Source organism: Lissotriton helveticus, chromosome 4_1 (genome assembly GCF_964261635.1).
Source record: "Lissotriton helveticus chromosome 4_1, aLisHel1.1, whole genome shotgun sequence".
Lineage (NCBI taxonomy): Eukaryota > Metazoa > Chordata > Amphibia > Caudata > Salamandridae > Lissotriton > Lissotriton helveticus.
This window is the reverse complement of record NC_136063.1, coordinates 1,254,765,563-1,254,784,906: the sequence shown is the minus strand read 5'-3', so window position 1 is coordinate 1,254,784,906 and position 19,344 is coordinate 1,254,765,563. Positions and strand designations below refer to the sequence as shown.

The 19,344-nt window shown below is 46.2% G+C and overlaps 1 protein-coding gene across 10 annotated transcripts in view; it reads right to left on the bottom strand.

Moving 5' to 3' along the window:
- The window catches only part of C4_1H18orf63 (chromosome 4_1 C18orf63 homolog), a 1,754,940-nt gene that overhangs the window by 273,219 nt on the left and 1,462,377 nt on the right, over positions 1 to 19,344 (bottom strand). For 9 of the 10 annotated variants that reach the window (XM_078687809.1, XM_078687806.1, XM_078687814.1 and 6 more), the window contains one exon: positions 11,564 to 12,610. The exons of the other annotated variant lie outside the window; for it this stretch is intronic. In XM_078687809.1, the coding sequence (XP_078543935.1) occupies positions 11,564 to 12,610 (1,047 nt within the window). The remainder of the gene's footprint in view (positions 1 to 11,563; positions 12,611 to 19,344) is intronic. 10 annotated transcript variants of the gene reach the window in all.

Below are 19,344 nucleotides of genomic sequence, written 5' to 3'. Positions count from 1 at the left end.
TGCAGTGCTGAAGCCTGAGGTCAGTTTAAAAGCATCCCTGGTGGCCAGGACAGCTTTTAAACCTTAAATTGTGTGCCAAACTCGCCTTTGGTGGTAGGGGCCCTTAAAAATGAAAACCCTACCATGTTTTTGCATATTAGGGACCCCCAGGGTCACCCATAGGTATTCCAGGGGTGGGGTGTCAGTTATCTATAAGGTATGCCCTTATAAAATGAGTTTTATATGCCTGGGTAAAGTGAAATTTTACATTTCACTCCCCACAGTGTGTTAAAGAGCTGCTCAAATTCGACTTTGATGCTAGAAGAATTGGGTAAGGATAATCTGCATGATTTCTGCAGATTCAGAACCCCTGAAGTCTCCCCTAGTTGCACAGGGGGTGGGGGTCCTGTAGAAATCAGGGAAATACTTATTAAATATGGTTTTATAAGCCCTGGTTCTTTAAAAGTGACCCAAGTCATTTTCCCCATTGCAAACCCCATGGCCCATAGGTTAACATGGTAGGAAGTGGTTGATTAATAAATATTGATAGGAGAGGACTAGCCGGACCATTCAAAGACTTCCCAGAATGGTAGTAGTAAATCCAACAATATTTTATAGTTGAATTTCTCCTAAAGTGTACACACAAGAAGTTATGAGACTTTCTTGTTTGTAAGTCCAAATGCAGCCTCTCAGTGGTCTGCCCTGATTGGTCAGAGTTAAGTGGATTAGCCAGGCTGCTGGGAGGGCAGTGTGCTGGTCTAAAGGGATGCCAGGCCAGGAGGTGGCGTCGTAAACTATGCTCTTAAAGGCAGAGGGGAGGCCTGGGTTTCAGTCCACTCTGACAGTCTTGACCGGGAGTCAGGGCTAGGCTTAAGGAAGGTATGTGCAGATGGTAGGGGAAGAGTCCATGGAAAAAAAGCCATCCCAGGGGGTGTGTTTAGCCAGCTCTTACCTCCTTGCTGGAAAATCAGTTATTATGGATTTAGAAGAATGATGCACTCTGGGACAAACTAATGACACACTCTACAGAATGTGGTCTCATTGGTCAGCAGTGACCTGGTGCTTGACCCAGAGAATTTTTAATACGTATCTGAGAGGGGCAGAGCCCTCCAGATCTGCTGCTTGAAACTTACTGAAGCAAGAAGTGCCCTGCTGAAAGAGATTTTGCTGTGCAAGGAACTCTAAGGCCTGACCTCTGAAGACTGCACCAAGTAAAACTGCAGCCCTGTGGATTACCTTGCTGCCAAAGGACTCAAGAGTTGAACTCCCTGCAAGCTACAGGTTAACAAAGCTCACCTGGACAGCCCCACAAAGAATTCAAAGCCTGGAGTACCAGTGGATTTGTAAGGGTTTTGTTCAAGTGGATTGCGGAATTGAAGTTTCACACTTTCAAGGACCCTCTTGGAGATTCCAGAACCTTGGATTGTGTGTTGGATACTTTGGGACCCGCAAGCAGAACGCCAGGAAGGTGTTCTAACTGGACCCCGCTTGTTGAAGAAGGCGGCCCACTACAGTGGTGAGAATTCTTCAGAATAATTTATAAAGGTGTGTCCCTGACAGAGAAAACAAAATGACTTAAGGGGCACTGTTGGTTTCTAAGCACTAGAAAGTGACTAATCTTTAAATATTCATATCTCTGGTTCCCTACAGTGGATTATTTTCGTTTTGGTGTCATTTAAAAGATAAAGATATTACCTATTTTTATAAATTGGTGTTGGATTTTTATTTTGTGTTGTGTCTTGATTATTTACTGAAATTGTGTTTTTAAAAGCTTTACATACCTGCCTTTGAAGTTAAGCCTGTCTGATCGCAGCCACATTACCAAGGGTTGAGCAAAGGAATAATTTTCTAAGACCTATGCTGAGTCCTATCATGTGTTAGTGGCCTTAATGCCAGTGGCAGAGCTACATTTGCCCCTACCAATAACCCACTTTCCAACATTTGGTGTTCAGCGGTGTGGATGAGGACTTGTGTTTGAAAAGTACATCTTTCAGAGAATAATTTAAGATTATTAAAATCTCTAAATTGCCTAAGAAACACCTTTTGAGCTTTAGTTTTCGAATTTGGACTAAACTGTTTTTAATCCATTGTTTTGATTTTTCCAAATTGTTCTAAGTCTATTGTGCCTAGTTTTTTGTGACCCAAAACTAGGGAACCATGGAGCTGGACCTGACTAAACTGTCCCAGTTTAAGATGGCGGATGTTAGGGAACAGTGTAGGCTTAGGGGGCTGCGTCCTGCAAAGAAGATGAGGAAGGCAGGGTTGCTTGAGTCCCTAAAGGCCTGGGCCAGGGCAGCGGAGGAGAACCCAAGGGGATGGGAAGATGTTCCCCCCGACCTCACCCGAGAGAGGGGTGAGGATGAGACCTTTCCCATTGTGACTAGTGTTAGCCAGGTGAATCAAGGTGGTGGTGGGAGTGGGGAAGGGTCCCTTACTCATGTACCACTACTGTCCCTTGCAGAGAGACAGCTTCTGGCTCAATTAGAGTTGATAGCCTTGGAGAAGGAGAAATTCGAATTGACTAAGAGAAAATGGGATAGGGAGAAGGAGAAAAGGAATGGTGGCAGCGAAAGTGAAGAAAATGCTGAGATGCCCAGGGGTGGTAGATTTGAACCTAAACTTCCCAAGGGCATAGTAGCTAAGTACACTGAGGGGGATAACATTGACAAGTGGCTAGCAGCTTTTGAGAGGGCTCTTAAAATGAGTAGGGTCCACTCTAGATATTGGGGTGCCCTCCTGTGGGAGTTGATTCCAGTAGCTGGGAGGGATAGGCTCCTGACCCTGAAGGGAGAGGATGCAGAATCATACCAGTAGATGAAGGCATGCTTAGTCAAGGGATTTGGTCTGACTCCAGAACAGTACAGGGTGAAGTTTAGAGGCACGCAGAAATTGAGTTCAAAGTCTTGGGTAGACTTTGTGGATGTTTCAGTAAAGGCACTGGCAGGCTGGATTGTTTGTAACAAAGTTGACACATATGAGGGATTGTATCGTTTGTTTTTGAAAGAATACATTTTGACTCATTGTGCAGAAGAGAAGTTACGCCAGTTTCTAGTGGACTCTAAGCTGACAGACCCCAGAGAGCTGGGGGAATCAGCTGATGAGTGGGAGAGAACCCGGGTTTCCATTCAGAATCAGGGGGGTGACCAGAAGAAAGGAAGACCGGTCCCTTCCCAGGGGAAAGCCCAGGGAAATGAAGGTCAAAAACCTAAGGAGTCCTCCAAAGACCCACAAAAACCTGCACAAGGAGGGGGGCCCGAGCCAACCTAAATTCAACGGGAGGGGGTTTCAGGGAAAGCCTGGTAGGTTATTTGATCCTTCAAAGGTGGGTAAGTGCTTTGACTGTAACCAGCCAGGGCATAAGCAGGGAGAAGCTGTCTTCACCAAGAAGCTCCCCCCTAAGGGGGTATCCACAGGGATTGCCAGTGTCAGTGTAGGGGTGGCGGGTGGTATACAGAACAGGCAGGTGGTGGAAGCAACCTTAGTGTCCCTGGGTGGGGTGAGTATTGCCACCCTTGCTGCCTTACCTCCAAACATGGACAAGTACAGGCAGAGGCCTAAAGTGAATGGGACTGAGGTTGAGGCTTTCAGAGTGACTGGGGATAGTGTAACTATGGTCCTGGAAGAACTGGTGCCACCAGAGAGGTTGTTACCTGGTGAGTTTCACCCGGTGACATATGCAGACAGCACTACCAAACTCCATCCCATGGCTGTGGTGGATTTGGAATGGGGAGGTATGACAGGCCCTATGAAGGTAGCTGTGTCAGGGGTGCTCCCAGTCCAGTGTTTACTGGGCATGACCTTGAAGCCTCCGCGTGGTCAGAGGTGGCTAGCGGACTCCATATGAAAATATTGGAGCTCCCTGAGTGGGTTAGTGCTGTGACTAGGTCACAGACTAGCCAGAAGGGAGGGGCTGGACACTTGGACCCTGGAACAAAGGGCCAAGCATCCACTGACAAGGGCATTGTGCCTGGTGAGCCAGCCCTGGGAACTCCAGAGGTGCAGGAAGAATCTAACTCTGATGGGGAGGATCTGGCCTCTGAAGGGAGGGACTCCATCCCTGCCAGAGCTGTCATATTTGGCAGAACTGACAGGAGCAGGTGGACCCTCCAGAGAGGAGTTCAGTCAGGGAAAGCGTGACTGTCCCACCCTTGAGAGCTTGAGGCGGATTGCTTCTAAGTGAGAGGAGGGGGATGACAGTGGGTTTCACAAACTCTACTGGGAAGATGGACAGCTTTATACTGAGGCCAGAAACTTCAAGGAGGGGGCCACCAGGAGATTGGTAGTGCCCCAGAAGTACAGAGAGTTCATTCTGACTTTGGGTCATGATATCCCCTTGGCAGGACATTTGGGACGGACAAAGACATGGAACCTGAACCATTTCTACTGGCCCAATATGTCTGAAAAGGTAAAGGAGTTGTGCTGCTCCTGTGTCACCTGTCAGGCCAGTGGCGAGGCAGGGGGCAAGACAAAGGCTCCCCTAATACCACTACCAGTGGTTGGGGTTCCTTTTGAAAGGCTGGGGATGGACATTGTTGGTCCCCTGGACCCACCTACTGCATCAGGGAATAGGTATATCTTAGTGGTAGTTGACCATGCTACTAGATACCCTGAAGCCATACCTCTTAGAACCATTGATGCACCTGCAGTGGATAGAGCACTGCTTGATGTGTTCACCAGAGTGGGTTTTCCAAAAGAGGTGGTGTCAGATAGGAGCACAAACTTCCTGTCCAGCTATCTGACTGCTATGTGGTATGAGTGTGGTGTCATCTACAAGTTCACCACCCCCTATCACCCACAAGGAAATGGTCTTGTTGAGAGATTCAACAAAACCCTGAAGGGCATGATAAATGGGTTGTCAGAGAAACTCAGGAGGAGATGGGATGTTCTCCTCCCATGCTTACTGTTTGCCTACAGGGAGGTGCAACAGAAAGGGGTTGATTTCAGTCCTTTTGAGCTGGTGTTTGGACACCCTGTGAGGGGGGCATTGTGCCTGCTAAGAGAGTCTTTAGAGAAGCCTCTTAAAGAAGCTAGGGACAATGTGCTTGATTATGTGCTAGGCCTGAGATCTAGAATGGCAGAGTACATGTACAAGGCAAACAGGAAACTGAAGGCCAGCCAGGAGCCCATGAAGCACTGGTATGATCAAAAGGCTATTATGTCTGAGTATACTTCAGGACAGTCGGTGTGGGTGTTGGAGCCTGTGGCTCCCAGGGCCCTCCATGAGAAGTGGAGTGGGCCCTATCCAATCTTAGAAAAGAAGGGTGATGTTACCTATTTGGTTGACCTTGGCACCCCCAGGAACCCTCACAGGGTCCTGCATGTGAATAGATTGAAACCCCACCATGATAGGGCAGACATGACCATTTTACTGGTCACTGATGAGGGTGTGGAGGAGGAAACTGAGACTGTGCCCAACCTCCTCTCCACTAATGTGCGAAAGATGGGTTAGTGGAGGGAGTTGTACTCTCTCCCAAATTGACAGACCAGCAGCACAGAGACTGTAAGCAGGTGCTGGAGCAGTTTGCTGGCCTGTTCTCTTTGACCTCAGGCATCACTGAGTGGTGTGTGCACCACATTGACACTGGTGACAGCCTACCTGTCAAAAATACACTGTACAGGTAGTCGGACCATGTCAGAGCCAGCATTAAAGCTGAGGTTGCTCAGATGCTGGAGCTGGGGGTAATTGAACCGTCTGAGAGTCCATGGGCCAGGCCTGTGCTACTGGTACCTAAACCTAACCCTCAGGGGGGACCCAAAGAGTTAAGGTTCTATGTGGACTACAGAGGTTTGAATGCAGTCACAAAGACGGACGCTCACCCTATACCTAGAGCTGATGAACTCATTGATAGGTTAGGGGCTGCTAAATACCTGAGTACTTTTCATTTGACCTCAGGTTACTGGCAGATTGCCCTCACTGATGGAGCAAAGGAGATGTCAGCATTCTCCACACCAGAGGGACATTATTAGTTCAAGGTAATGCCCTTTGGATTAAAGAATGCACCTGCCACCTTCCAAAAGTTGGAGAACAAGGTCTTGTCCAGGGTAGGAACAGTTCAGTGCAGCTTACCTGGATGATATAGCTGTATACAGTTCTACCTGGGGGTTCACTTTAACCACCTAAGGGAAGTGCTTCAGGCCATGCAGCAGGCAGGCCTGACTATTAATAATAATAATAATAAAACAGCTTATAAAGCGCCTGGTAACACCTTCACGGCGTGTCCCCGCGCTAGTGAGGAAAAAAGTAACCAACAATAACAGAGACTGCCCACCCTTCCGTGAACCCTACATCCTATACAGATGAGTTTTTAACAATGCTCTAAATTTGACTTCAGCGCCTTCTAGTCTCATCTACAAAGGGAGATTGTTCCAGCTCCGTGCCGCAATCACACTAAAAGAGCGCCCCCCCATTCTTGCTTTCTTCACTCGAGGAACCACCAGCAAGCCCGTTCCTCCCGAGCGAAGAGCTCTCGAGGGTTCATATTTATGCACCAAGTTTTGCAGGTAAGAAGGAGCCCTATTCCATACAATGCAATGGCAGATCAGGAGGCATTTATAAAGCACTCTCTACCTGACCGGCAGCCAGTGCAGAATATCCAGGGCCAGACTGGAGGCTGCTCTCCTAGGCCGCCGCAGAACTAACCGTGCGGCAGAATTTTGCAGAACTTGCAGCCGCCCCAAACTTTTCTCGGTGGCCCCCAGGAATAGAACATTCCCATAATCCATCCGGGAGGTCACCAGGGCCTGAGTCATGGTCCGTCTGGCTGGCAAGGGCAGGAGGTCAAGCGTTTTATTTAAGGTCTTCAAGACTCCAAAACACTTCCCAACTAACCGGCGGATATGCCCTTCATAAGAAAGGGTAGGATTAACCCATACCCCCAAGTTTTTAGCCTCCTCACAGGGTACCGGGGTGGGACCCAAACATGGCGGCCACCACTCGGCTGACCAACTGCTGGTCTCCCCGCCCACCACCATCACCTCCATTTTAGAGCCATTCAATTTTAGGTAATGGGAGTCCATCCAATTCGCCAGAGCCTGCATACAGGCCTTAAAATTGGACGCTGTCATTGCGGGCCTTGAGATAGGGATAACAGCAGTTGGGTGTCGTCGGCGTAGGATACCAACTCCACTCCATACGCCTGGACGACCCGGGCCAGGGGGGCCATATACAAATTAAATAGAGTGGGGCTCAGGGCAGAGCCCTGAGGCACCCCCTGGTCAAGTGCCAGCTCAGTAGAGCGGGCAAATCCCTGCTGGACCTGGAAGTAGCGGCCTGTGAGGAAGGACTTTAGCCAACCCCAAGCAGACCCGGTGACACCACCATCGCTAAGACACTGTAGCAAGATAGAGTGCGCTACAGTGTCAAAAGCGGCACTAAGATCTAGCATCACCAGTGCCATGGTGTGCCCCGCATCTGCTCCCTGTCTCAATGTTTCAGTAGCTCTCAGAAGGGCCGTCTCAGTCGAAAACCCCGACCGGAAGCCCGACTGAGAGGGATGTAAAATCTCAGCCTTCTCCAGGTGCTCCACCAGCTGACGTTTTACAACCTTCTCAGCCACTTTGGCCAAATAAGGGAGAAGAGATATAGGTCTTAGATTTTCAAAAACCTCCATACCCACATTAGGCTTTTTCCTAATGGGCAGGACTATAGCCTTCTTCCAGTCTGCTGGGAGGTAAAGGAGACCTGAAGTACATATCTGAACAGGGGTTCAAGTACATCCAAGCCCTCAGCAAGCACCCTAGGGGGCGCAGGGTCCCGCGGGGAGAGTGATTTTACACTACGACAGATGCTGCGCAGTTCTTCAGATGGAGGAATGCAGAAGTGCTCCAACCTCTCTGCCGAACCTCTCCATCCCAGTGATTCCATGAACTGAAGGCTACTAACCGGCTGTTTGGAGAAAGAGGCATACATACTCTTTACTTTGCCAGCAAAGAATTCAGCCACTCGATTACATTCCCCCATAGGATCGGTAGACTGGGAATTCACGCCAGGTACCAGGGATATTTCTTTAAAAATTTTAAACAGCTCCTTCGAGGAGTTCTCCACCTCCTCTATCCAAATGTGATAGTAGGCAGCTTTGGCCCCTCACACTTGCTTTTGATATTTCCTCATAGCTAATTTGTAGCAGACCTTACTCCCAGAACAGGATGTCAACCTCCAACTGCGCTCCAGCCGTTTACATTCCGATTTTACCAGCTGTAAATCTGGTGTGAACCATGGAGCAGTCCTAGCTCTTCTACCACAAGTCTTGGAACTGCTCAGTGGAGCCGTGGAGTTCACGGCGTCTAGGATGCGCTCATCAAGCAAGTGCCAAATAGGGCAGAGTTCTGTAGTGTACCTGGCCCACCTGGTAGGTGGAGACCATGTACAGCCTCTCCCAGCTAAAATCCAAACTATTTTGGATTGGACAGCTCCTGTTACCCAGACTCAGGTCAGGGCATTCCTTGGACTGACAGGGTACTATAGAAGGTGTGTTCAAAATGATGGGACCATTGTGGGGCCCCCTAACAGAACTGACTTCTAAAAAGAGGCCCAAAAAGGTGATTTGGACCCCAGAATGTCAGAAGGCGTTTGACACTCTGAAAGCTGCTATGTGTTCAGCACCAGTGTTACTGGCCCCTGACTACACAAAAGATTTTGTAGTTCAGACTGATGCTTCAGCGCAATGGATTGGGGCAGTCTTATCACAGCTAAATGAAGGGGGCCTTGACCAGCCAGTTGCCTTTATTAGCAGGAGGCTTCTTACCAGAGAGCAGAGGTGGAGTGCCATTGAGAGAGAGGCTTTTGCTGTGGTGTGGTCACTGAAAAAGTTGAGACCATATTTGTTTGGGACTCACTTTCGTATTCAAACTGACCACAGGCCTCTCAGGTGGCTCATGCAGATGAGATGGGAGAATCCCAAGCTGTTAAGATGGTCCATTTCCCTGCAGGGAATGGACTTTACAGTGGAACACAGACCTGGGGTTGCCCATGCCAATGCAGATGGACTTTCCAGGTTTTTCCACTTAGCCGATGAGGACTACCAGGGTGTAGGTTAGTAACCCATCACCTTTCGTTTGGGGGAGGCTATGTTGCAAAGTCATCCTGTGCCCTGGGCACCCCCCAACTTTTTGCTGGCTGGAACTGGTGTTAACTGACTCTGACTGACCCTGGGCTCTGTTTAACCAGGCCCAGGGCCAGTGCCAAGCTAAAAGGAACACATTAGAATGCAGTTAAGACACCCAACATACACTAGGGTATACTATGATATGGTGGGGTAGCCCTGTAATTGGTATGACCTACCCCATAAGCCCCTAGTATGTAAGAGGGCAGGGGATTGAAACTACCAAGAAGTCTCCAGTATCTGGGGGCTTGGCAGTTTAGAGGCCAGCAGATTTTATGCACTAGCATGTGTGCAGTGCTGAAGCCTGAGGTCAGTTTAAAAGCATCCCTGGTGGCCAGGACAGCTTTTAAACCTTAAATTGTGCCCAAACTCGACTTTGAGGGGTAGGGGCCCTTAAAAATGAAAAACCTACCATGTGTTTGCATAATAGGGACCCCCAGGGTCACCCCTAGGTATCCCAGGGGTGGGGTGTCAGTTATCTATAAGGTATGCCCTTATAAAATGAGTTTTATATGCCTGGGTAAAGTGAAATTTTACATTTCACTCCCCACAGTGTGTTTAAGAGCTGCTCAAATTCGACTTTGATGCTAGAAGAATTGGGTAAGGATAATCTGCATGATTTCTGCAGATTCAGAACCCCTGAAGTCTCCCCTAGTTGCACAGGGGGTGGGGGTCCTGTAGAAATCAGGGAAATACTTATTAAATATGGTTTTATAAGCCCTGGTTCTTTAAAAGTGACCCAAGTCATTTTCCCCATTGCAAACCCCATGGCCCATAGGTTAACATGGTAGGAAGTGGTTGATTAATAAATATTGATAGGAGAGGACTAGCCGGACCATTCAAAGACTTCCCAGAATGGTAGTAGTAAATCCAACAATATTTTATAGTTGAATTTCTCCTAAAGTGTACACACAAGAAGTTATGAGACTTTCTTGTTTGTAAGTCCAAATTCAGCCTTTCAGTGGTATGCCCTGATTGGTCAGAGTTAAGTGGATTGGCCAGGCTGCTGAGAGGGCAGTGTGCTGGTCTAAAGGAATGCCAGGCCAGGAGGTGGAGGCCTAGACTATGCTCTTCAAAGGCAGAGGGGAGGCCTGGGTTTCAGTCCACTCTGACAGTCTTGACCCAGAGTCACAGCTAGGCTTAAGGAAGGTATGTGCAGATGGTAGGGGGAGAGTCCATGGAAAAAAGCCATCCACGGGGGTATGTTTAACCAGCTCTTACCTCCTTGCTGGGAAATCAGCCATTATGGATTTGGAAGAATGATGCACTCTGGGACAAACTAATGCCACACTCTACAGGATGTGGTCATAACTATGAGGAGTTGCCCTGCTCTCATTGGTCAGCAGTGACCTGGTGCTTGACCCAGAGAATTTTGAATAAGTATCTGAGAGGGGCAGAGCCCTCCAGATCTGCTGCTTGAAACTTACTGAAGCAAGAAGTGCCCTGCTGAAAGAGATTTTGCTGTGCAAGGAACTCTAAGGCCTGACCTCTGAAGACTGTACCAAGGAAAAGTGCAGCCCTGTGGATTACCTTTCTGCCAAAGGACTCAAGAGCTGAACTCCCTGCAAGCTACAGGTTAACCTGGACAGCCCCACAAGCCTGGAGTACCAGTGGATTTGTAAGGGTTTTGTTCAAGTGGATTGCGGAATTGAAGTTTCACACTTTTAAGGACCCTCTTGGAGATTCCAGAACCTTGGATTGTGTGTTGGATACTTTGGGACCCGCAAGCAGAACGCCAGGAAGGTGTTCTAACTGGACCCCGCTTGCTGAAGAAGGCGGCCCACTACAGTGGTGAGAATTCTTCAGAACAATTTATGAAGGTGTGTCCCTGACAGAGAAAACGAAATGACTTAAGGGGCACTGTTGGTTTCTAAGCACTAGAAAGTGACTAATCTTTAAAAATTCATATCTCTGGTTCTCTATGGTGGATTATTTTCGTTTTGGTGTCATTTAAAAGATAAAGATATTACCTATTTTTATAAATCGGTGTTGGATTTTTATTTTGTGTTGTGTCTTGATTATTTACTGAAATTGTGTTTTTAAAAGCTTTACATACCTGCCTTTGAAGTTAAGCCTGTCTGATCGCAGCCACATTACCAAGGGTTGAGCAAAGGAATAATTTTCTAAGACCTATGCTGAGTCCTATCATGTGTTAGTGGCCTTAATGCCAGTGGCAGAGCTACATTTGCCCCTACCAATAACCCACTTTCCAACAGAAAGCTACACGAAATGGTCAATAAAATGAGTGCGTGTGACCAAAATAACACGGAGAAGTCTCTAGGAAGTTGGCAGTGCTTACAAGAAGCCTCCCCATACAGCAGCAGAAGCGCGCTGCGCTAGGCTCGACCTAATGATCCTCACAGGCTGTGAGAAATGCTTTAACGCCTGCCAGGAATCACTGCCAGGTATAAAAGAGGTATTTCTTGTCATAAACATCTAGAAAAGTCTTAAAAGGTAAACACAGATGGGATTTTCAAATATACCTGATCACTTCGATGATTGAACTGAACACACTGGCTAGAAGCCATCATGGTAAATTCTTTTTCTAATTTTAAGGCGTGGTTCTTTGTTGCGTTCGCATCAGGCTTTTGTGCAGACCTGCTTACAGCTGGATCCATAATGTTAATATTACTTCGTAAGGTTTCCTCACCAATCTGTGTTTTATTGCGACAAGCCACTTGTGGAGTTGCCATTTCTGTGTCCAAGTACAACTTTTGAGGTTGGGCACTCTTCTCAACAAAACGATTCGTTTCCAAAGCGTGCTTGCTCGGAGGTTTAGATCGACTGTTTTTGTTTTTCAGATGACGGCTAACAGCTTCTACTTTCACCATACCTTCGGTGATTAATGTGTTCTGACGTGCTTGCTGTGAAGACTCTTGGAGAGAATGGTCCATCATTGTATGATTTTCACCTGCACTGTTCTTTAATGGCATGGCGCCATGCCTATCTTTATGTATGAAACGCGGCCTAAAAACTTTCTTTGGTGACATATCTTTATGTTCATTCATTTTCCGCTTTGCTGCACTGGTCACATCCGATGTCAGCGACTGTGAAAGGACATGCATGCAAACTGCCGAGTTGTGTGATGTGTTTTCTTTCTCAGAGATGGATAACACGTTGAACGCGTTTTGTGATACGCTTACTTTCTTCTTTTTATCGATAGTTTTGGTGCGTACTTGGGACATTTGTAGCAACCTGGTTTTGAAAATTGGTATGATTCTAGCTGTAGTATCATTTTGGGAACAACTTCGCTTCAAAGATGAAAAGTCTTCTGGTCCCGCAGACTTGGAGTTTATCAAATGTGCACCTTTCAAAGCCGTAGAAGCCGCTCCTGCCACGTCGGATGCTGACTGGACTCCGGTGAAAATGCAAGTTGTTGGTTGACTGCTAAAGAGCGCCATCTTGTGATAATTTGCTGTGCAGGAGGCTGCAGGTATGAGAGAAGAAGTCGATTTGATTGCGGGAACTTCAGTCATGCATGCTCTGAGGTTTGTTTTACCACTAAGGTTAACAGGCCTCGCCTGGGTTGTCTGTAAAAAACACAATAAAATACCCATGTAATAAAAGTATTAAAAAAAGAAAAAGCGTACTATCAATATTTGCAGATTTATATATTTGCATAATATCTTCAAACATTCTATATATACAAGTGTTTTATTTCACCTGGATAACCTGTGTATCACAATAAAAGCTCGAAAACGCGTCAGTAGGGTTCTGGGATCACAACAAAGACGGGAATCAGTCTCAAAATGAATTTGCCTTTAACAGATCGCTTTATGTACAAAGTAGTTTTCAAAGTCTTGGTACCACACAAAAACTGTTTCAGGTTTTATTTACCATTGTTTTAATGAACAAAGCGAAAACCATTGAGAAATTAACAGAAAACTACAGAGAGATATAACAATACCTTCCTCTCGGAGTGGTAGTCAACACGAGGGTGGAAGGGTGTGTTCATGCTTCTCTCCTTTTAAATTTGTCTTTTGCCTTTTTACCTCTGATTTGTAGGGGTTTGGGGGGTACGGGACAGGATGATCGCAATATACCAGTATTGAATATGTGTCGCAATTGTTGATGTTTCTGTGTTTACACCCTAATAATATTCAATAAATAAAGCTTAAAAAAACAAAAACTCTTCGTACATTTTCCAGCTTCCGAAGATTTGATCAGAGTGAAAATGATCTTGCTACGTTTTGACAGGTATCTCCTATAGCAGAAAAACCTCTGGTCGAGCAATGATAAACCACAAAACTTTGCAAACTTTGTAGAAAACTGAGAAGTCTATAACACTGTCAGTGGAAAAAAAAACCTTTGCATGTCCCACTGTTAACACCGGGAGTGTAATGGAGTTGAAGACTGACACGAACCTTAGTGAGTGGGATGGTCACCCTGTCAGACAAAATCATTGCTAATGTCCCGATTACTTACCGGTAATCTTCATTACTTTTAGTCCTACACATCCTCGTTGCAGTTATTACAACTTGAGGTGGCTCCACATCAGAGACAGAAACAACACACAAGAATTCTAAGCAAACACTGTCCACTGTTGTGTGGGGAGTAACGCAGAGACACAACACAAGGAAGATCGTTGGACACTTTTATTTGCTTGGCCACTCAGCGCGAGGAAGCCGCTGCATCCCACCTCCGACCCCACTTAATGGAACTCTGCTTTTCTGTATATAGAGATAACTCTAATCACTAGTATATGTGTAGACCTGTGTACTATCTACCATTCCTATGTGACTCTTGGAGTATATCCACTCGTATCCCTTCCCTATGTATATAGAGATAACTCTAATCACTAGTATATGCAGTAGACCTTTGTACTCTCTACCACTCCTATGTGACTCTTAGAGTATATCCACTCGTATCCCTTCCCTATCTATATAGAGATAACTCTAATCACTAGTATATGCAGTAGACCTTTGTACTCTCTACCATTCCTATGTGACTCTTGGAGTATATCCATTCGTATCCCTTCCCTATGTATATAGAGATAACTCTAATCACTAGAATATGCAATAGACCTGTGTACTATCTACCATTCCTATGTGACTCTTAGAGTATATCCACTCGGTTCCCTTCCCTATGTATATAGGGATAACTCTAATCACTAGTAATTGCAGTAGACCTTTGTAGTCTCTACCATTCCTATGTGACTCTTAGAGTATATCCATTTGTATCCCTTCCCTATGTATATAGAGATAACTCTAATCACTAGTATATGCAGTAGACCTGTGGAAAAGTAAATTTTGCCATGTTCTGTGTCCCTACGTGTCATCCATAATATGTTATGTGTGCATGATTAAATATGCATATGCATTCCCCATGTTCGATTAATGACGCAATTACAGTTGTGTCCACCTCTAGTATGCCAGTTTCCAGTCCTCGTGAATACTACGAATATCAGGCCTATGTAAAGCTACGTTGCCACGTTTCTCAGTGTGCACGTTATTCTATTGTAAAGTCCCCGTTTCTAGGCCTCAAAAGGGCCTGGACACCAGATTCAGCTCCTGTCTCCTGAAGCCTCGCTGAGGAGCGATACAGCCCCCACCTGTATCCTCGACCCTTCACTTACTTCCTGCCTCGCAGTGCCCGGCCCAGCCTGGCTCAGTCTCTGAGTCTGCCAAAAGTATGTTATAGTTCCAGTTATCAGTTCAGTCCTCCTTCTCTGCATTCCTAAGCTACTGAACTGCATCAATAGTTTCCGTCATTGTCTAGCCTTCACGTCTCCACGTTAGAGAAATACTGCATTTAATGGTCATTTAATATTCTTCATCACGCACTACATGTAGAATAATGCATGGTCCAGTCTTAGAATCAAGTTAGCCTTTCCCCTCCTAACTTCTAGTTTATATCAACATGTTCTCTAAACATCAGATACTAGATACTGTTTAGGTACATGTCGCCCTGACTCTCCAGACTTCAGTCTCTGCTCCTAGCACAGAGTTCATAGCCCCCAGCTTCTCCTAGTGATACGTCATTGCTAGTTTGCGCGCACCATCAGGTTAGAGGTCCCGGCTCCTTAGGTAGCCCCCTCCATGGTTTCCGCCCCATTCATGACATATTCTGTTACGTTTGCATCACATGTCTATGTATACGCCCAGTTACACCTACTTTCCCCCTTATCTTTCGCGACTGCTACGCGTCACGCCTTCTGCTCCACCCACTGCTACGCCTACTGCAATGTAATGCTATGTGTTTGCGTTATGTATATATGCTCATGTATTGTTATTAAAAGTCAGCGCGCTCATCCCAGATCCAGCCCCAGCAGCTGCTGGGCCCTGTCATCCTATTCCTATGCAGGTTGTCCTGTTCCTGTCCTTATGCTGTATTAAACCTGCAAAAACTCCTACTACCTCGAATCTTGACTCTTATTTATTGAGCTATCTGTTATGATATATGTCTAGTCAAAAAGAGAGGTATTATTTATTTATTTACCACATAATGGCGCCCGAATAGGGACTTGCCCTTTCCCCACGCGTCGGTGAAGCCACGCCGACCCCCTGACCCTCTGCAGTCGTGACGGAACTCTTCTGTGCACCGGCAGATATTTCTGCTTCAAGTATCCCTCAGGCCCACGGAGGAGACGGAGGAGGCGGTCCAGCATCCAAACGAGACGGTGGAGGAACGCGGCGAGTCCCGACCAGAGCCTAAGCCAAGAGTCCAAGGTCCGAGGTATCCGGAGGCCCACCCGTAACTGAAGTCCGAAGTTCGTCGTCCGTCGTAGCAGTCCAGTCCAGTCTGAGGCTTCCGTTCTTGCTGCCCGGTGAGTACCATTACTGGGGTAGTATCTAGACAGGGTCAATCTAAATTGACTCTGGTCCGTGGGTTGGTGGTACACAGACTCACAAACGAAGTGTTCACCTAGGTGGATACGGGTCTTGATGCGTCCCTTTATGGGACCGGTATGTTCCGTACTGTTTCAGCAGTGCATCCAGTAACTCTAGTCTGTTCCGTTCTCGAGAAATTCTTGTGTTTCTGTTTTCAGTATTCCAGGTAATATTCTGTCCGAACTGTTATGTTATGATGTTGTTCAATGTATTTCCAATGTCGTGGTATGCCTGAATTGTTCTCCAAATTGTTATTGTTTCTCGTGTATTGTATTGTGTTCCGATTCAAGTTTACAATGTCTCTCTTTTCGAGATTACGTCAGCTAAAAACTAGAAAGGGTTTGTTAGAAGAAGCAGTTCCTGTTCCGCCGAGGGACAGTCCAGGTCATTTTATGTATCAGAAGCATGGCATAAGCGCCATATTGTATCTAGATTTATGGGTAGAGTATACCAAACAGTTAGAAGAAAAGTATAGATGGCCCGTATCGGGTACATGGGATGCCGAGTGCATCATGCGAGTAGAAGAGGCATTATGGAAAAAGAAAGCCAGACAGTCACAGAAAGATGCCATCGAGTTATGGCGCAAAGAAGCTCATAAAAGAACTGAAAAGGAAATCAGAAAGTCAGAATTAAGTAGAGAATCCTTAGAACGAGCACAAGAAAAAGAACTAATCGAGATGGGTGAACAAGTCAAAGCCGAACAGTCAGACAGACAGAGGCATGCCCTTATTAGGGGTATGTATCCTCTCCTTGCCGAGGGCTTGCCAAAAGCGACCCCAGAGGCATCCAGTAATTTCCCGCCACCATTAGTTCCGACCAAGCTACGTCACAAACAGACCGCAGCTGATATTTTTATTTCGTCCTATTTGGACGACACAGTCCCAGAATATGCAAATCCCGTTCGCGCTCCACCAGTCCCTGTAAATCAGGCACTTCCCGCTCCTCCAGACACCGGAGTACCTGTTACGGTACCCCCGGTCCAGTCCGTCATACAAGTCCAGCCTGCATTTCCATTTCCCACTCTGCCAGGACGAAGAGCCTCAGTAGACCTAGACTCCAGTTTAGGGGCCGCAGGGGGAGGTACTCCTCAAACCCCGCCGCCACACAAGCGTTTAACGTTAGCCGAATTACATGCACAAGCGTCACAGCGTACGCCCAGACATCAGACTGTAGCAGAAATAAGAAAATCCCTTGCCGAATGCTGTTATGATCCAGTCCCAGGCGAGGATAATATGGTTTTATATTCATTCCGCGTAAGAAAGGTGGCCGAGTATCTAGTCACCTTACCGAATATGAAAGAAGATCTAGACAGAATATATCGTTTCATGCGTACAGGGGATGATCCAGAAAGTATTAGCGAGGCCATGTCTCAAAGGAAAGCCGAGATCCAGCTCATGATATTAAAGTTTCTGATCAATTGTCTAATAAGAGAACAAGATTACCTGTCTAAAGATCCGGCCGAAATGAAAACCCTGACAAGGTGGAGTGATAATATAGCCGAGGGTAAACACAAGACCGTCGGTGCTATGGAGAGTATGTACAAGAAAATCCGTAGAGAAATAATAAAGATACACGAACAACGTAAAGCAGCACAAGTAAGCGAGAAAGAAAGTAACTCTGATACTGAAGAGGTAGAGGACGAGAATCCCGCCAGAATAGCGTATGTAGGAAAATCTAGATTTCCAGATCGCCATTTACGCCTAGAACACAAGTCTATTTTCCATCATCCAGCACCAGAACAAGGTTCTCTAGAACAAGTATTCCAAGCTACCGATCACATTCTGAAATCACGAATCGGTTACAGTGAGTTAAGTACCATGCATGAACAAGAACTAGCCCGATCAGCAGTCCGATGGATTACTGATTCTACCACTTTTCCAGACGAAATAGTGGCACAAATGTTTCTGAAAATGCCCCCAGCCGAACAACGACTGGTGGGTATGTATATGATCCAGCACCTCATTACTCTGTATGAGGGTCAGCACTCTGATCCAGGTCCGTTACATGATATCCTGAACGAGTTACTCCAGTATAGATGGAAAGGTCTAGGTACCGATTTAATTAGTGTCATTCTAGAACAGCGCCACAAATATAGAACGTTTCTGAACCCGCATTTTGTTCATGTCTCACCTCCAGAAGGTAAACCATTTTACATGGAGAGACAGAATCCGTTACGAGAAGTCCACCCAGTTAAAGGAACGGGTGGCGAAATGCAGCGAGTGTTTGTTTACACTCCAATTACAAAGATGGAACTCCTCGAGATGAAGAAATTAATTCCCTGTCATGACAAAGATCCAGCAGGGTTCCATAGAGAATTAAAAGACATGCTCCGTATGGGAGAATACACATATCCAGACATAATTAAAATGTTAAAGGTTCTGCTGCCCGCAGGGGTGTATGAAAAGCTAAAGGAAAAAGAATGGGAGGTGGGAGAGAAAAAGATCGATTGGACAGTTCTAGAAGCTGAAGACAAGGCACGAGTACCAGGTACCGGTCTTGGAGATAAATGTAAAGAATTACCAGAATTATTAATACAAGTTTTACCCAGATTATTGACAACTAGAAAAGAAGACTGGGATGCAATCTCAGCCTGTAAACAAAAACAAGATGAGGATATTAGTGATTTTTATTCTAGGTTTGAAAAATGCTTTAGCATCAACAGTGGCCTCAAGACAAGTAGTGAGTCATACCCTCATCTTTTTGTTACTAAATTAGTCGAGAATTCAAGCCCACAAATTAAAAATCGTGTTCTGAAAGTCGAAAGTACCTGGCAAGCTAATACCCCGTCCCAGATGTTGCAAATGCTTCAATATCACCAGAATAGAATCAGGGAAGAGCAAGAACATGAAAGAAAACGTATGAAAGACACGAAAATGAAAGTACTAGTTGCACAATCTGTTCCTCAAGACAGTCAGAAGAGGGGTCCGAATCAAGCCAGTCATCCTGCAGCTCCCGTTAAAGGGAACTGCAATTATTGTAAACAGCCAGGTCATTTCATAAATGAGTGTGCAGTTCTGAAACACAACATAGCTACTGGTAAGACTAAAGAAAGACCACGTCCGCCTAGACAAGAACAAGTTTCACAGATTCCTCAGCCACAGAATGCACCACAGACAGTTACCGCACCGCAGCCTATTGCTGCAACACAGCATGTTACATCGCAGATGTACCAGTATGCACAGTCTGAGTATCCAGAGTACCAGCAGTATTCATGAAACAGCCTAGAGAGGGAGGTAGGCTTGCCTCTCATCGAGATACCTGTAGATCAAGAAGGTCCCTATGTTCATAGTCAAGTATTAGGGAAAGACAGAAAGTTTTTGATTGATACAGGGGCAAGTAGGACCACAATTAGTCACGCCGAAGTTCCAGGGGCTCCGCTCTCAGGCTCAAGAAATGTTTCCCTTGGATTTTCAGGAAAGCCTATCGTAAATGAG